This window comes from Eurypyga helias, unplaced genomic scaffold (genome assembly GCF_000690775.1).
Source record: "Eurypyga helias isolate BGI_N326 unplaced genomic scaffold, ASM69077v1 scaffold16562, whole genome shotgun sequence".
Taxonomy (NCBI): Eukaryota; Metazoa; Chordata; class Aves; order Eurypygiformes; family Eurypygidae; genus Eurypyga; species Eurypyga helias.
Genome location: NW_010235673.1, coordinates 122,740 through 138,277, shown reverse-complemented (window position 1 = coordinate 138,277; position 15,538 = coordinate 122,740). Strand labels below are relative to the sequence as shown.

The 15,538-nt window shown below is 44.7% G+C and overlaps 1 protein-coding gene across 1 annotated transcript in view; it reads left to right on the top strand.

Annotated features, from left to right (window-relative positions):
- The window catches only part of DIS3L2 (DIS3 like 3'-5' exoribonuclease 2), a gene marked incomplete at its 3' end in the record, with an annotated part of 168,980 nt that overhangs the window by 33,171 nt on the left and 120,271 nt on the right, over nt 1–15,538 (top strand). Inside the window, exon 5 of the mRNA XM_010146847.1 lies at nt 8,017–8,251. Coding sequence (XP_010145149.1) covers nt 8,017–8,251 — 235 coding nt within the window. The remainder of the gene's footprint in view (nt 1–8,016; nt 8,252–15,538) is intronic.

Here is a 15,538-nt window from a genome sequence, read left to right as displayed (position 1 = left end):
TGTCCTGGCACCCATTCCTGTAGTGTTGCAGTGCCTGTCCACATTACCAGAAAAAGATGGCTGGGAGACAGGTTTTTTTTTAAAAAAATATGTTAAACCAAAGAGAAAAGAACACACACGCAAAGAAAAAACCAAACCAGTTCCAGTTAGTAGAGAGGGGTTTGCTGCCAGTGTGGATGGGGCATAATTTGATTTAAATGACTTTTGAAAAACAGTTCTCAAAATTGTTCCATGCATTTTCTTCCTGGCTACTGTTGAAAATATGGAGCCGAATATTTTCTGTGATGTTTCAAACCAATATGTTCTGGCAACCTCGTAGCTGGGCCCTGTGCATTACACTCTTGTTTCCAGTTCGCTGTGGCCTGGAGTGCAACACACAGCTCCTGAGATGCACCAAAGTGGGAGGTCTTGCGAAGAGCAGGCGATGCAAGGACCCGAGGTACAAAGAACATTTCGCCGGGGTCCAGCAGGGACGCTGCCAGTTCCAAGGGCCTCTTCCGTGAAAGGAGTTTGTTTGTAGGAGATGGAGGAACTGTGTGTGCCTCATGGGATCTTGAGCGTGTAGGAGATGGTTGATTCCTGGGTGTTGCGAAAGGCTGGATGCTGAACCAGGTTTTTTTGCACCTTCCTGGGGTCAAACTTGTCTCACTCGAGAGGTCTGCTGTACAGGTGGCGGGCTGTGGCTAGGTATTCATCCCTGCTTTAAGAGTGACAACCTACAGCTGCGTAAAGGAGTGGCGTGTGGGTTGGGAAGCTGTGGCTGAGACACAGGGTGTCTGCTGTATCGTTTCTGCTCCAGGGACTCCTCTGTTTTGGGGAATGTGTGTGGGAGGGTCAGGTATTCTGAGAATAGAGGCTGTGTTTTTAGCACCAACTCAAATCCCGGGGGTGGCAGCAGGAGTGGAAAGTGTGGGACAGGTTTGTTGATCGAGCTATAATAATATACAGCGCCTTGTAATGCTGTTGGGAATCCTGACCAGGTTGGCTTGTCTACAAAGGAGATCGTACAGCGTTCCCTGCAAGCGGGCACAGGGACGCTGTCCCTCCCCGCGTCTCCTTGACACCATTAGCCTCAGCATGTCTGGATATCACAGAGCAGCTCCGAAGTGTGAATCCCCTCGAGCCCAGACAGGTATCTCAGAGATGTTCCTAAGTAATCCTTGGGAAGGGTTGTACAGACCTACCAGGGGCCTATTCTGAGACTTCACCAGCTCTGCTGTCAAAGCAACTTGGGACAAAGGGTCCACTTTGAGCTCTGCTATTTCCTCTGTAGGCTGCAGCGTTGCTCCTTTTTGGAGTTTCGGAGCGGTGTGATCCACACCACTGGTGCCACGGCACCTGGGGTGTCTGTGCTGAGCAAGGACCAGCTGCTTCTGGCAACTTTGTCATTTCCTGCTTCTCAGCAGTTGTTAGAGGGTACCAAAAGCAGGAGCGTACAGATGGAGCTGTTTCATTTATCCTGTTAGGAGAACCAGGTGAAATGAACCCAAGGGAATGTGATCCTAGGACTATATCCACAGGCAGTGGTGCAAGAGCTAGACCTGGGAGAGGGGTCCAGGGAGACCCCAGAGAGGTGGCAGGGAGGGGGTGAAGGCAGGAGTAGACTTGGGGAGAGACGGGGGCAGAGGCAACTGTCTGCTGCTCCGTGACAATGAAGTGTTGATAAACGTGTTCGGAAGCAGACTGTAGGTGTGGGACAGGGGCCAGGGCAACGTGAGCGGGAGCTTTCGAGGCAAATGATAGGTCAGAGACCAGATGGGGAGTGGAGGTACACGGTGAGGAGACAGTTCTTGTTTTGGCTTTCGGATTCAGAAAGGTCAGTCTTGAATTTTCCCTGTTGATGCTTTTCCACTTGCTATTCTGGTTGTTTGTGCAAGGTGGTAGGAGCAGGACTTGAGCTGGATTTGGAGGGACACCCTGTAACCTGTGATGTTTAGGTACAGCCTGAAGCACAGAGATGATAAGTGGACAGCTCAGGAATGGGGTTCCTTGGTGGAAGCAGGATGAAATAGTGAGAAAAGGTGGCTATTTGGAGATAGGATTTTTTCCTGCAGTTAATTTTGTTCCTTGTGCCTCTGCCTGAGAAGCCTGGATGTAGTAGGGCTGTCTGCTGGGGCTGGACTAAACCTGGATGCTCAGTCTGATTACTTGAATTAACTCTGTGGTAAATGCTTGCTTTGCAGGTTAGTCTAGGCAGAGAGGATGCAGGATTCTGGTGAGGGCAGGGAGGGAAGATGCCTTTGGGGATTCAACAGGTTTGATGGGCATAGTGCAGATCTGTCTCTATATTTTGTTTTGAAAACACGTGCATTAGACTTCTTTTGTTCCTCTCCCACGTCTCACCTAGTGCAGTGGGAGCGAGTCAGAAAAGAGCTCTGAAAAGCGTTTCCAAGAAGCCTTTGAGTACTCAGATCTTCTACCCCTTTGACTCCACGAGCAGGATGGCTTTGTAACAACTGCTGTGACTAAACTGCATGTGACATCTGGGAAGAACAGAGCCCACTGGGGGAGGAGCAAGCAGCCTTTTCCCCATCGAGAGGGAGAGATTTTAGTTTGGATGTTTGTACGGTTATTGCATCCAACGTGATGCCTGGAATGTAAACAGTAATGTGCTGTTTAATATAAAATAGCTATCCGGTGGGCTGTTACCAAGTGTTTCCAGTGATTTAGAATTAAAAGATTGTTAAAAAAAAAAAAGAATCCAACCCCAAACCACAACAAAACCCCTCCAGTCTAACGTTATTGTTATTTTAAAAGTAATGCCATAACTGCTGCTCCTGAGACTAGTCACCTTTACTGAGTTGTCTTTGCCAGAGCTGTTTGGGGTACGTGGGAGTATAAAGAGAAGGAAGACTGGGATAGGTGGTTTTTCTCTTATTGGATATGCCATCCTTTCTTTATCCAAGAAGGAGTTAGAGCGAGCCAGCCTTTGTTTGGTTGCTCTTTTCAGAAAAAGCAAAGCTCTTCCTTGCAATATTTATGGTAGCTTGGCTCCAGCGTGTATGTTACGAGCTGTGACAGCATCCTCGTGTCAGCCAGGCTCTGTTCCCACTCCCTCGTGAGTGAACATTAGGGAACTGGCTTTTAAGTGAAGCCTGTTTAATATGGCAAAAGCTGGGAGACTAATAGATGCAGGTGTTCACAGTATCGGTATGAAATGTGGTGTTTGTATTAGCGTTGTGGTAGCAACGGTCTTTTTAACGGTGAGGTGGTAATTTGGTCCAAAGCCCCTGTTTTCAGCTGTCTTCCTTTTGAAATAACTGCTTTCAACCTGTTCTCAAAGTTGTTGCTTAACTAAGTCTCAGCTGCAGAGACAACCGACGACTCTGACCTAAACTTTTTCTCCCTACCCAGTACTGCGCATAACCACTTGTTGATAGCTAAAGCAGAACTTGTGTTTGACCAAAGTATTTTTTCAGAAGAAAGGCATCTTACCCTGGTTTGCAAACCTCAGGAGGTAGGTTTGGGCTGAAGACCTTGTGTCCCTTATAGCTGTTCTCAGGTTTAGTCCTCCCTGTTTAAAGGACTAAACCTGGGAACAGGTTTGCAGCTTCCCGCCTGCTACAAATCTGTCTTCAGATTCCACATCTACTGCACCTTTCAGCAGCAGCGTGAGGAGGCTCTTTGTGCATCGTCTGTCTGCCCCAGTGAGGAGAGTTACCATTAATGGCTTGTTGCTTCCACAGTCTTTTGGATAAGTTACACATTCTGGGTTTGATTACTCATTATGGGGCATTTTGCTGGGTTTTCGCTGACGAACAGAGAAGAGGGTGGTGTGCTATACCGTCTCCTTTCTTCCCCAGTATCCTTATGAAAATACTTTTTTTAATACCAGCATTTTATTTTTCATGAATCCGAGTCTAAAACAGCTGCAGTGAAGATGATCCTGCTTCCTTAGCTGCAAGATGCTTTTGGTGAAGGAGGTCTCTTTGCACAAGTGTGTGTTGCAAGCCATGACCCTGTGTGGAAGGTTTTTAGCCACAGAAGGTGTATCTGTCCAACTCAGTCTAGTCCAGCAGTCACCCATGTCTCATCCTCAGATCTATGAGGATTCATGGATTGCTTGTAAGGATCAGAGATGAGTAAGGAGGAAAAGCAAACCTATTAATGTCAGGTTAAACACTTTCAGGGCTTGGTGCATTTATTGGGAAAAGTCTGGGGGTTAATAGCTCCAAGAGGATTGAAAATTACTGGTCTGGCTCAGTCACTTGAGATTATAGACTAATGTGTGAGTTCTTAGCTGTTGCCATCGAGGAGGCAGCAGCGAAAAAACCCCACACCTGACCCAAGAGTAAACAGGCCTGGGCTTTGTTCATGTGTGGATGTGAGGCTTAGGTGGAAAGTCTATGAAAAGCTTGGAACTAACGGAGCAGCTATAAGATTGCTCCTGGCAGAGAAGGCGGTTTCTCCTGCAGCTCAGGAGGCAACCCTTGTGCTTTCAGATGCACAGGTTCCCAGTTCAGTTTTCTGCTGGAACAAATTCCTCCCGAGTAAGGACAATTGTACATCTGATGGCTACTTCAAGGTCGGGCTGGATGCAGTGAGGTAATCACTCTGCTGTCCAGATTGTACACGTCCATGCCAGGATGTTCTTGCCCACTAGCTGTTTTTTGTTATATTTATGGTTGAAATGGGGTTTTCATTCAAAGATCTTGTGTTCAGACAGCTATGACTTTACAGACCAATCACTGTGGGGGAGAAACTTGATGCTTGCTCGGTGATAGATGTTTGTTTAAAGTTGGAAGAAGACTTATTCAGTCACTATCTTAAGGATCAGACATTCAAATAAGCAATTGACTTTCGTCAAAATACCTTTTTAAAAAATTATTATTGAAGAGTGTATGAAAATAATACAACCATCAGGTTGACATTTACTTCCCAGGTCAGGTAGTTAAGGTCCTTTCAGGGGCTGTAACTGTTCATTCTGGGATGTTTGCATGGTAGTAGAGTCACACGTTTCAAACATATGGAGCAAGGGGAATCCCCTCCTTCTGGGTCCATGCAGAGTCAGCTGCATTGGCAGAGAACGATGCTCTGTACTGCACATATGAGTACGTGATAGACGGAGCCAGTGGTGTGTTTGATTTATTCTGCGTTTCTGATAAGGACCGATATGTCGTATGTCATGTACGAGCTTCAGTAGCATAATGAGAGTGCAGTATAATCAGTTTCTGGTTTCTGAGCTGCTGCATGTAAGAAATGCTTACTCTGTCATGGTCAAGTTTGCTGCTGCTCATATACAGAAGGATCCTGCTTTTGGAATCGGTGTGATGAGCTCATGTTGGCCAGCAACTCTGATTGTCTTAAACGGAGTAATTGTATCCACTGAGCTCCTAATTTTGTGAAGTCGTATGCAGCCTTCCAGTCTCGTGATGTACAGCTTCCCTACGTTTTTGGTGTGATGTAAGCAATCTTGGGTGAAATTCCCTGCTCTGTTATGTATGAGGTCAGCCTAAATGATCTGTCTTGGCCTTAAAAAGAAAACAAATCCTATCGCCCGTGCTTGCCAGCATCTGGACATTTTGCTGCTCTACTCTGCATGGAGGTTGCGATTTTGTGGACTCTGGAAAACTTTACTTAAAAACCCATTTGCAAATCCATAAGGAAATGTGTGACTGGGGGCTTAGGTAGTCGCAGCTGGAGTATCTTCCTAGCTAGTGACAGCAGTGTGGATCCTCTAGCTTGGGGGAAGCATGGTGATTTTAGCATATAGCATTTAAAAATAAATCCATAGCTGCTGCCTTCTTCAAGGCAACATAAACTCTTCAAGCATAAGCTTTTCAGTGCTGTATCTTTAGAGAAGCATTTCCTATCATTCGGATGTATTTGATGTTGTTTGCTGCATTACACAGAGAAAGCTTTGTAATTTAGCACCCGAAACACATCTTTCCTCTCCAAAGAACGACTGGGAGAGAAAGAAATTCCAGCAAAGCCTGCAGGGGTTGAAGAAAATGAACTCCTGCTGCAGTTGCACACTTGCACACATCTGGTGCAATTGAAATTTAAGAGCTGAATACATCCACATCTGACCATGGGAGGGTCCAAACATTAGTGTTGACGCTGGTTTTCTTTTTGGATAGGCACACTGGCAGAGTCACTAGCGTGTGGAGCCGTGTCAGCTCTCTAATCTAATAGACTGTTCTTGCCCAGACCATTGTGTGTCAGTATTTTATGGACCAAATGTAGCCAGGTTTAATAATTGGCCATTTTCCCACCTTCTGCCAAACTTTTTCCCTTTTTTGTCACAATTTAATGTTTGAGTCAAAATCTGCCATGGTAACAAATTATATACATACTAAAAAATGAAAATAAAGACGGAAAGCAGAGTCACAAAGGTAACAAGAGTTCAAAGTAATGTCATCTGAGTGGGGTTGTTTTAAGACTGGAATTCAACCCCGTTTTAAAATTGTTTTTATTTCTGTTATGTGTTGTGAAAAGATTACGAAGAAATGGGTATTGCTTGAAAGAATGACTGTAACTCTGTATATGTAAAATTGTGAATGTCTTCCCTTTGCAGGGCTGATTTGATCTATTTGCTTTTGAGTTACTAAATAATCTGTGGAGCTTTTTGGATTGTGTTTTTCTTACTTGAAGTGATTGCCTTCACCTAGCACCTCTGAGGCTATTTATGCTTATTTCTGATGACTGTATCTATCATATAATGTATGTTACCAGCAAGTTGTTTTGGTTTAAATTGCATTTTTTAAAGGGCCCTCCACTCGCCTTGCTGGTGGCACAGTTGCTGCTGTCATGTACTGGGTTAGCGATGCTGAGGACCAGGGACCTTGGAGGAGCATCGCCAGGGAATTAACTGCCTGGCAAACACCAGCACCAGCTGGAGAGGGGCTCAGTTGCTGGGAGGGCACTGGCATGGGATCACCCAGTGCCTTTGTGATTTTAATGTTTAGTAGGTTATTTCTTTTTCTGTGCTAATTTGAATCTTGCATTGAAGTACCACAGCTTGAGTGGAATGCTTTTGAAACTAAAACCTGGTTGTGAGTTCCAGGGCCAGGTAGGTGCTTGAACTTGCTGTTGGTTGAGTGAAGGATGCTGGTAAAGCCGTATGTGTCCAAGCAATCAACCGTTTTGATCATTATATCCCAGGAGGGAGCAGTTTCTGCCTCTGTCACATGCAGTGAGGGATGCCATCCAGGTCTGGTGTCTGCTTTGCTGGGACACGGGCTCTTCGTGATTCTGTTCGACATCATCACACATATGGTTTCTCCTCCCCCTGTGCCACTGCTGCACTACAGTGGGGACAAATCTGTAGCAATGGTCAGAGTTACTTGTCTGAATTAGCAGTTAGTTAATGGTTAAGTAATTTGTACTTTAATTGAGTTCATTCTTCTCTGCAATTTAATTAGGAGGTTTGTATAAATAACGGCAATAATTGAGTGGCTTTAACAAAAAGACTGGAGCCTAGAATAAATGTAAAGCTTGGTGCTTTACCAAGCTGCCAGAGTCCACCTCCTCCGCGGGTCGCAGGGCACTGTGTTCTCTGGTCTGTACTTTCTCAGTCTGTTCCTAATTGTGTGTTGGGGAGCTCTCCCAGAGATGTGCTTTGACATGATCCCAGCGTTTGCTGGAACTGCTGGAGTTGTGGGACTTCCCAGGATGATTAGTGTATCTTGGTGAACAATGGCCTAAGCAACCCATTAAATTGTAGCGTATCCTCCTCCCGTTCCGTGCTTACTCCCAGCTTCTGGAGAGCCGATTAGAGACTTGGCAGGAACTCCATGGTTATGCTCTAGATACGCTTTGGACACATTATTGTCACAGTTGAGGTATTGCAAAAGCCGTGCCGTTCCCGTCTTTATCCTAGTGAGGTACCTCTTTCGGTTGTGCAATATCTGTGGCTAATTATGCGGCAATTGCAGTGTGCCACCAGCCACCCACAATTCACTGTCAGCTCCTTGGGGATGTAGATGAAAAAGGAAAGATAATGTTTTCTTTCTTCAGTCCAGTGATTTAGCTTGCCTCTTTTATTTTTTTTTATTTAATCCCCTGCTCCTTCAGGTAATAAAGCCAGATGGTAGTGACAAAGAAACAGAAGCCACGCATGAATCAGATGTCCCCGAGGAAATGTTGGGGACTTGCATTCCTCAAGAGACGGCGAAAGGCGATGCTAAAAGTCCGGATGTCATTATAGAAGCTCAATTTGATGATAATGATGCAGAGCATGGACAAGACCACTTGCAGGATTTGTTGACTGATGACGTTAAGAAACTTTCCCTGGATGCTGGTGAAAAGGGTGAGTAGATCAGATTGCTGATTTAAACCCTTATTTGAGCAAACTGTTGAAGTATTACTTTGTTGCCTTGCTTTGCTGCAGGATATAAAATACAGGCATAAAAGCTTAATGCCTTATCACTTCTATCCCTTTCTGCTAAAATGCCTTCATAGATTTGAATGGATATTAAGGACTGGGTTTTATGTAGTTTTGATTGATGCAAAGTAAATCTGTGAAACAGAAGTCACACCTTTAGATTTGCAGTTCTCGGGGCTGTCGGGGGACTGCTGGTTGCTGTTTAATTCAAGATGCTGCTGTAGCAGTTTCTTTTGTCGTAGCTTGGCTGGCCAATCTATGTGTCTCAGTTTGGGGATAAGAATATATTTCCTTGGGGGCAGTTAGGTTTGTTGCTGTTTTCAAACAGTTGAGTTATGAGCAACTTAAAGATTTGGTCCATTTAAAAAGAAAATTGCACTAAAACCTAAAGCCAATTACGCGATCTGTTTTGAAGGCAAACCTATTTTATTCTGAATCTGAGTTCCATCCAAACCATCAAGTGTGGCTTAGGGCAAAATAAAACCGGCTCCCCTGTCCCAAACTATGCTTATGCTGCTCTTTGCCTGTCCTTTCTAGTACTAAATCCCTTCCTGAAGAGCTATGTGTTGAAAGGGTTCTGACAATTGGCACATTTAATGTGTGCCTTCAGCTGCTGGTGAAAAATTTCTCAGGACAGATACTCTGATGCATGTCCCACTTGTCCAGAAAAGATGGCAGTAACTTAGGACATAAGTAGTTGTTGGCCTCTGACAAACCCTGTTGGTGGTTGTAAGGCTGTTCTATTTAATACCTCCGGTTCTCCGGAGGGATTGCTTTTGGAGATGCACAGACCTCTGCCTATACTGTTGGTAGACTTCCATTTTCACACCCATCTGCTAATAAAACTGGAAATAACATTTGAGTGGAAGTGTTGTAGTTTTTATGACAAAACATGGGTTTCAGCTCATGTGTGGAGCTGCCACCACACCAGTTCAGGATGCAATTTCCTTCTCGGTACCTCCGCCATCTCTGAGTTACTGCCAAGGTATGTGAACCAACTTCCGTCTTGTTCTGTTACTTTCCAGCACAGGCCTTGAGCTGGGAGTTACTCATCTTGTCTGTGGATGTTTTACACAGCTGGTTATTAACCCCATCTGTTTTGCAGTCTTTGACACTGTTATAGCTGCACACCGTTGAGCTGCTGCTTTGACTTGACGATTCTGAATCTCCAAAATGGTCCCGCGTCACGTGTCGTGTGTTGCATCTCTGTTGCTTCTTAGATATCAGGAAGAAGTTCTGATATCTGAGAGGAGAGGGTGCTGAAGCACTGGCACAGGTTGCCCAGAGAAGCTGTGGATGCCCCATCCCTGGAAGTGTTCAAGGCCAGGCTGGATGAGGCTTGGAGCAACCTGGTCTAGTGGAAGGTGTCCCTGCCCATGGCAGGGGGGTTGGAACTAGATGATCTTTAAGGTCCCTTCCAACCCAAACCATTCTGTGATTCTGTGATAGCAATGCCAAATTAGAATCCAGAGAAATACATTCTGGTTTGACACCAGCCTCTAAAATACAAACTTGAGCCAGTATTTTACTTTACAGTAATGCAGAGTCATACAGGTAAAGGCTTGCTGAGAGTTACTTCTCTTGGTGCATCACAGTTGCTCGGGATACTCCGGAGTGACCTGTGTTGGAGGTTATCAAGTCATCTCTTAAAATCTGTGCTGTCTGAGTGGTTTTTCCCATTTAATTCTATCTTTGGAGAATGTTTGTAGGGCAAATGTTAGATCAGCTTAATTGTCCACAGAGTTGAAATCCAACCTACTTTTCCACTGCAACTGCCGAAGCCAACCGTTTCCTTTTGTTTTCAGGGCCTTTCCGTGTTCATCCTTAACAAGCCTTGTGGCTGGAGTGGATGTGCCAGTTAGATTTTTGCTGAGTTTGTATTTTGCTATCGCCTCTTTTAATAGTTGCTTCAGCTTCTCTGGCCATATAACCCATATGGATTTTTCTCTATTTTCTTCTTGCTCTGCTTTTTAATGCCCTCCCTTTTTTATACATGTAAAGTTTACGATGCTGCTTTTTCTGAAGGTGTTTTTGAGCAGTTGATGATTGCTTTGGCTTGTTTCCTGTCTTTCATGCTATTTCTCATATCATCACTTACCCAGATTTTAAGTCTTGCCTGGAAAACAGCTATAGTTATTCTAGCATCAGTGATAACTGTCATGAAAAAAAGAAAAGATCCTGCCAAATTCAGCCTTCACAGGTGTGGCTCAATATGCTTTTTTAAAAGGACTGAACATACACTTTTCCAAGGCAAAACTCAGCCTTAGAGGCACTTCCTAAGGCCATCCACGGGACTGTGGTACCGGCACCGGGAGGCAGGGTTGGAGCGTAGTGAGTGGAAGTGCCCTTCCCTGTGTAACGTGGGCCTCCCCTGGGAGGGCTGCTCGGCTCCTGTGGCCTGTCGAACTCTCCTTTCAGGCTATAACTGCATATGAGCCGTTTTCTTCTGTGTTACATCCCTCCTGCTGGAAACAACTTCTGCAGCACGACACAGAGAGGTGGATTGGAGATGAGAGCCCGTGGGGGGATTTCTTGCTGACCCACCAAAACCAGCACTTCACTTACCTTCCCTGGGAGCACTGCTTTGTAGGATTTATTGCACAGACTCATCGCCTGGCCTTATGCACAGAACGGAGCAGGAGAAATAATCTGTGGCCAGTGCAACTCTTAAATAAATGCTCGTAGTGGGCTTTTTTCATTTATTTCCCCCTTCCCCCCAACACTGGGAAGCCTGGAGGTTTCAAGCTGGACAGAGATGCCATCGAGGGTCTCGTATTTAATCAAATAAAATCAAGAAGCAGCGGATCATGTTCTCACGTGCAGTTTATGTATGCATATCCATACATATGTGTCTATATATAAAAAGATTCATATGTATAAAAGTCCTAAACAAAATCCAAACTAAACAAAACCCCCACCAGATTTCTGGGGGTGAAAACTATCCAATCTGGGGATGAAAACTACCCATAGCTACTCTAATGGAATCAAAAGTAAATTTTACTGATTCTGGGGCAAAAAACCAGAGCTGTGTTGAGTTGATGCTCAGAACTTTGTGCACATATCCCCAGGTGCTGCAGCTTGCCGTCTCACAGTTGCAGGATGGCTTTTGTCCTTCCTGATGGAGGAGTGGGATTACGCAATAGCTCTGCTGCTGGCTCATTTGTTCTGCTGCTGCTGGTCAGAATGAACCATGAAGAACATGTCATTCGAATAAGAGCACTCTGGGTCACGCTGGGAGTGCAGGCTGTTTTGATATCTCTTCTGCCCTGGCTTGTGTCCCACCCCTTGTTGTGGCTCTGTTCCTCTTCAGAGTACAGTCACCCCCTCCATCTATAGTTACATGCTGGGGCAAAGAATTTGAGGTTGGCCCTTGCTCTCAGGAGCTCTGAAGCGTGAAACATTGTGTATGCTGATTACAGCCCAGATTTGAGTGGACTGAATTTCCCTGAAGTCGACGTACGTCGGGCTTCCCTATGCCTCTGCAGCTGAGAGCAGTCCGGTAGGAATTGTTATGCGTGGGGCTGCGGACTGAGGCTCAGATGCTGGATCTATCTTCACTGAGTGCTGCGGTTGTGAGAGGTGTGCTTCCTGCCCTCCTCCTCCCAAGAGCCCAGAAGGAATGGGATAACCAAGAGGGAAGTCCACAGAAATGGAGAGACTGTCACATTCAGCCTGATTTTCAGCCCATATGCTTTCTGAAAGTTCTTGTGCTCATAAAAGTGCGTCACTCTTGCTTTGCGCAAGGATATTTAAATACAAGTTCATAACTGGTGTTACTCTGCCAGAAGCCGTCCTGGTCGAATTAGTTTGCTCCACTTTTCTGAACTCGTCTTGCAAAGCAGTTGGGTTAAAGATTGTCTTCAGAAAAGTCTCTGATCTAGAAGTGATGAGCCGTTTTCCTCTCCAGTACGCTGTTCTACACAGAGAGCAATATTATCCTGTTCCAAAGTTAGATTGTCTTAATGCTAAGTTTTGGTCATTGGAGGTAGGTCGGTCTTTTTTAGCGAAGTTGGAAATCATAGAATCATAGAAATCTCTTTCCTCTTTCAGTTGTATGTGCAAGGTGTAAATATCCCTACGCACTGAACAAACCTTCTGGGTTTTTTTTTCTTACAAAGACAGTAAGAATAAGCTCTCTTACTAGTGTCCTTCAAACCCTCTCTGGGGTTTCTGTGCCCTGTTGAAATGCAGGCAGAGAACAAGGCAATGGCACCCTGGCACTAATCTGAACAGTATTACGTACACAGAAAAGACTAATTCCCTATAGTGCTTGGCATTGGTGTGCCAGTCTTCTGTGTTTTACTCTGAGACCTCAACTTGCTCCGTTTCACTGCTAGCCAGAGAAGTCAGCCGTCAGTCGGCATGACCTTTGCCACGTCTGTAATTCTCTTCCTTAATCCTCATTCACTGACTACTGCAACAGAGGTAATGTAACTTTTATCTTATCACTTAGTACTGAGCTAGAATACATTATTCTGTGACTTGTCACTGCAGTAGAAGGATTTTCCTTATACTCCATTTTGATATGTAATAAAAAATAAACTTCTCTGTATCCTTCCAACTGAGGAAAAGTGCAAAATGTTCTGTACAGAATACTTTACAATGCTGTATCCCTACACAGACTTGGGTGTCACGAGTTTCATACAAATATGAGCTGTCTCCTGTTAAATATGGGAATCAGATTACTCTGATAAAGAAACATCGGCAACTGAACAGTAGCAGCTACTTGTACTCTTGAGAATGGCAGCTGTGCTCATAAAAGTGCTTCAGCCTTTCTTAGTAAAAGGATATTCAAATAAAAGTTCGTAGAACTGTGTCACTGTGCCAAAAGCTATCCTTGTCAAACTAGTTTGCTCAGCTTTTTTCAACTCTTCACACGAGAGATCTTACTTTACCAGATACACAGAATATCCTGCTTCCCACGGGGTGGCTCACAGAAGTCATCAACGTGGTAGACTGGCTGCCCTGGCAGCAATCAGATAGTTGTGTTTGTTCAGGATTTCCACTTACACCTACACTTCTGCAAATCAGAGCTAGAATATGTGAATGTCCGAGGCTTGCTCACTGCCTTGACGTCATGAGGTTTGAATAGAAATAGCTCCTGTACAGGCAGAGTAAACTGACAGCGAACTCCGCCAGTTGTGTGATGGAAATTTGAATCGGCTCGCTGATGGTTAATAGGGAGAGCCAACAGAGTTTGGGTTGGAGCTGCTGCAGAACTGTTCTGTCTCCCTGTCTGTTCAGCACTGGCCAGGTGGTTGATCTCTTTCCAAGTCAAATGTCAGTCTCTTGTAGCCCTGGTAAGGCCAGAAGTTATAACCTAAACCAGCTTGGTGTCCACACTGCTGCTGACTGGAGGCTGTTACCGAGTATTTCGGGATTGCTTGGTTCAACAGAGGTGGTGGCATTTGGTGACTTCACCATATGGCTGTGTGATAATGTATTAAGCTGTTGTTCTCTCAAAATGATGCTGTAGAGTCAGTGCTTTGAAAGGTTTTGGGGTCCTTCTAGCAAGGAAGGAAAATGTATTTATAATCTAGAGTTCAGTCTCTGTTTTTAACTTCTGCACCTTCTTATGCACTTCCATGTCTGCTCTTATGCTTTTGTGACCTCTCTCTCGTCTTTTAGGCTTGACAAGGTGCCTGCCTGCCTTTTGTGTCATCCTCTGGCACCTGGAGTCTTTGTGGAGTCAGCAGTGTCTTGTATTGGCATCGGCAGGGTTTAGAGAGACACTGCTATTGCTCTCTTTGACCGAGGCTAGTAGGGAAAAGACAATGGTGACGAGAACCTCGACCACATGCTCTCTGCTCTGCTCAGGTTCCCCCTTCTTTCAATTTAGCTGCCATGAAATTTCTGACAAATTTGGAGCTCACCAACGTCACTGCCTGCTGTAAGGAATAAATGTTCTTCTCCCTCCTCTCTGGAGGCTCCTGTTCACTCTGAGTGCTTTTAAGGAGCCTTCACGCTTCTTTCCTAGCCTGCAGCTTTCTGGAGATGGATTGTCTCCACTGCATAGCTCTTCGCATTTCTAGGCCACAGCAGAGAGAAAGCTCACCAGGAAATCTTCTCAGTTACATGGCTTTTAATAGAAATCCTTGAGGTGGAACTGTCAAAAATCAGATCGGTTTCACTCTGCTGAAGCCTGGAAAACCAGCAGAGAAGCTGGAGCCGTTTCAGCTGCTCGAGACAGCTCTGTATTAGTTTATCCTAAGTTCATGTTTGCGGGTCTCTGGATCTAGCTCTTCTGGTTGTTGCTATAACTTTTCTTAAATGAGAGCATAGATTTCTTGAAGAATAAACAGTAGAGCAACTTAAGAAAAGTGTTCTACTGGTATTGAACAAATTGGGCTTTACGGTTGCATTGATTAAATGCTATGGGCTGAGTAAGCTCCAGTTTTTCTTTTGTTGCACTGCAATGGAAGTTAACGTTGGGAAAGCTTGTTAGCCTGTTCTTCCCTAGTAAGTTATCTTGACCCCCAAATGACTTTTTAAATAAGGTAAAAAAAATATTACTTATGCAATTAGGTAACAGGAATGAGGTTAAGTTGAGCATATTACCATGTGTTCCTGAAATCACCTGTGTTTCTCCTTTGAGTTACAAGTTTAGGTCAAGTAACTGAGAGGGCATGATACTGGGAATGAATGGTGGGTGTGAAGATAAACATAATAGAGTATGGTCATTGTTAGCAGCAAGGTTTCCAGGATGAATCAGATTAGGATTCATTCAGCTAACGTATTTTCCATGCCATAGTAAAATTGGACACACACACACTTTAGGAACAAATGCACATGCAGGAAGGAAGAACATGCAGTAGATAGGGAAAATACTCAATGGAAATGTTTTTGTAACATTTTAATTTTACTTGCTGTTAATGTAATAAAACTGTATTTATGTAGACTGCAACACTACCTGATTTTTTGGAGATGTAATTCTGTTGCAATAAAGCATCCAACCCCTGTGTTGACTGGCAGCTTCTCAAGGACGTGAGAGGGCCAGGAGACCCGAGTACCTGTGCTGTGGCTGTAGTAATGTTACGTGGCGGTGGAGACACAGCCACAGTTTGATCTGTTGGGCTAGATGTCAGCTTCCCAAAATGATGTGGAATCTTTGCTGTGGATCGGGCTTGGAGGATTCTAAGGAAAAGTGACACTCCTGTCTCATCATTCTGCCATCTCCTCCATCCTTCCTCATGGAGGTGGCTAAGTAAATAA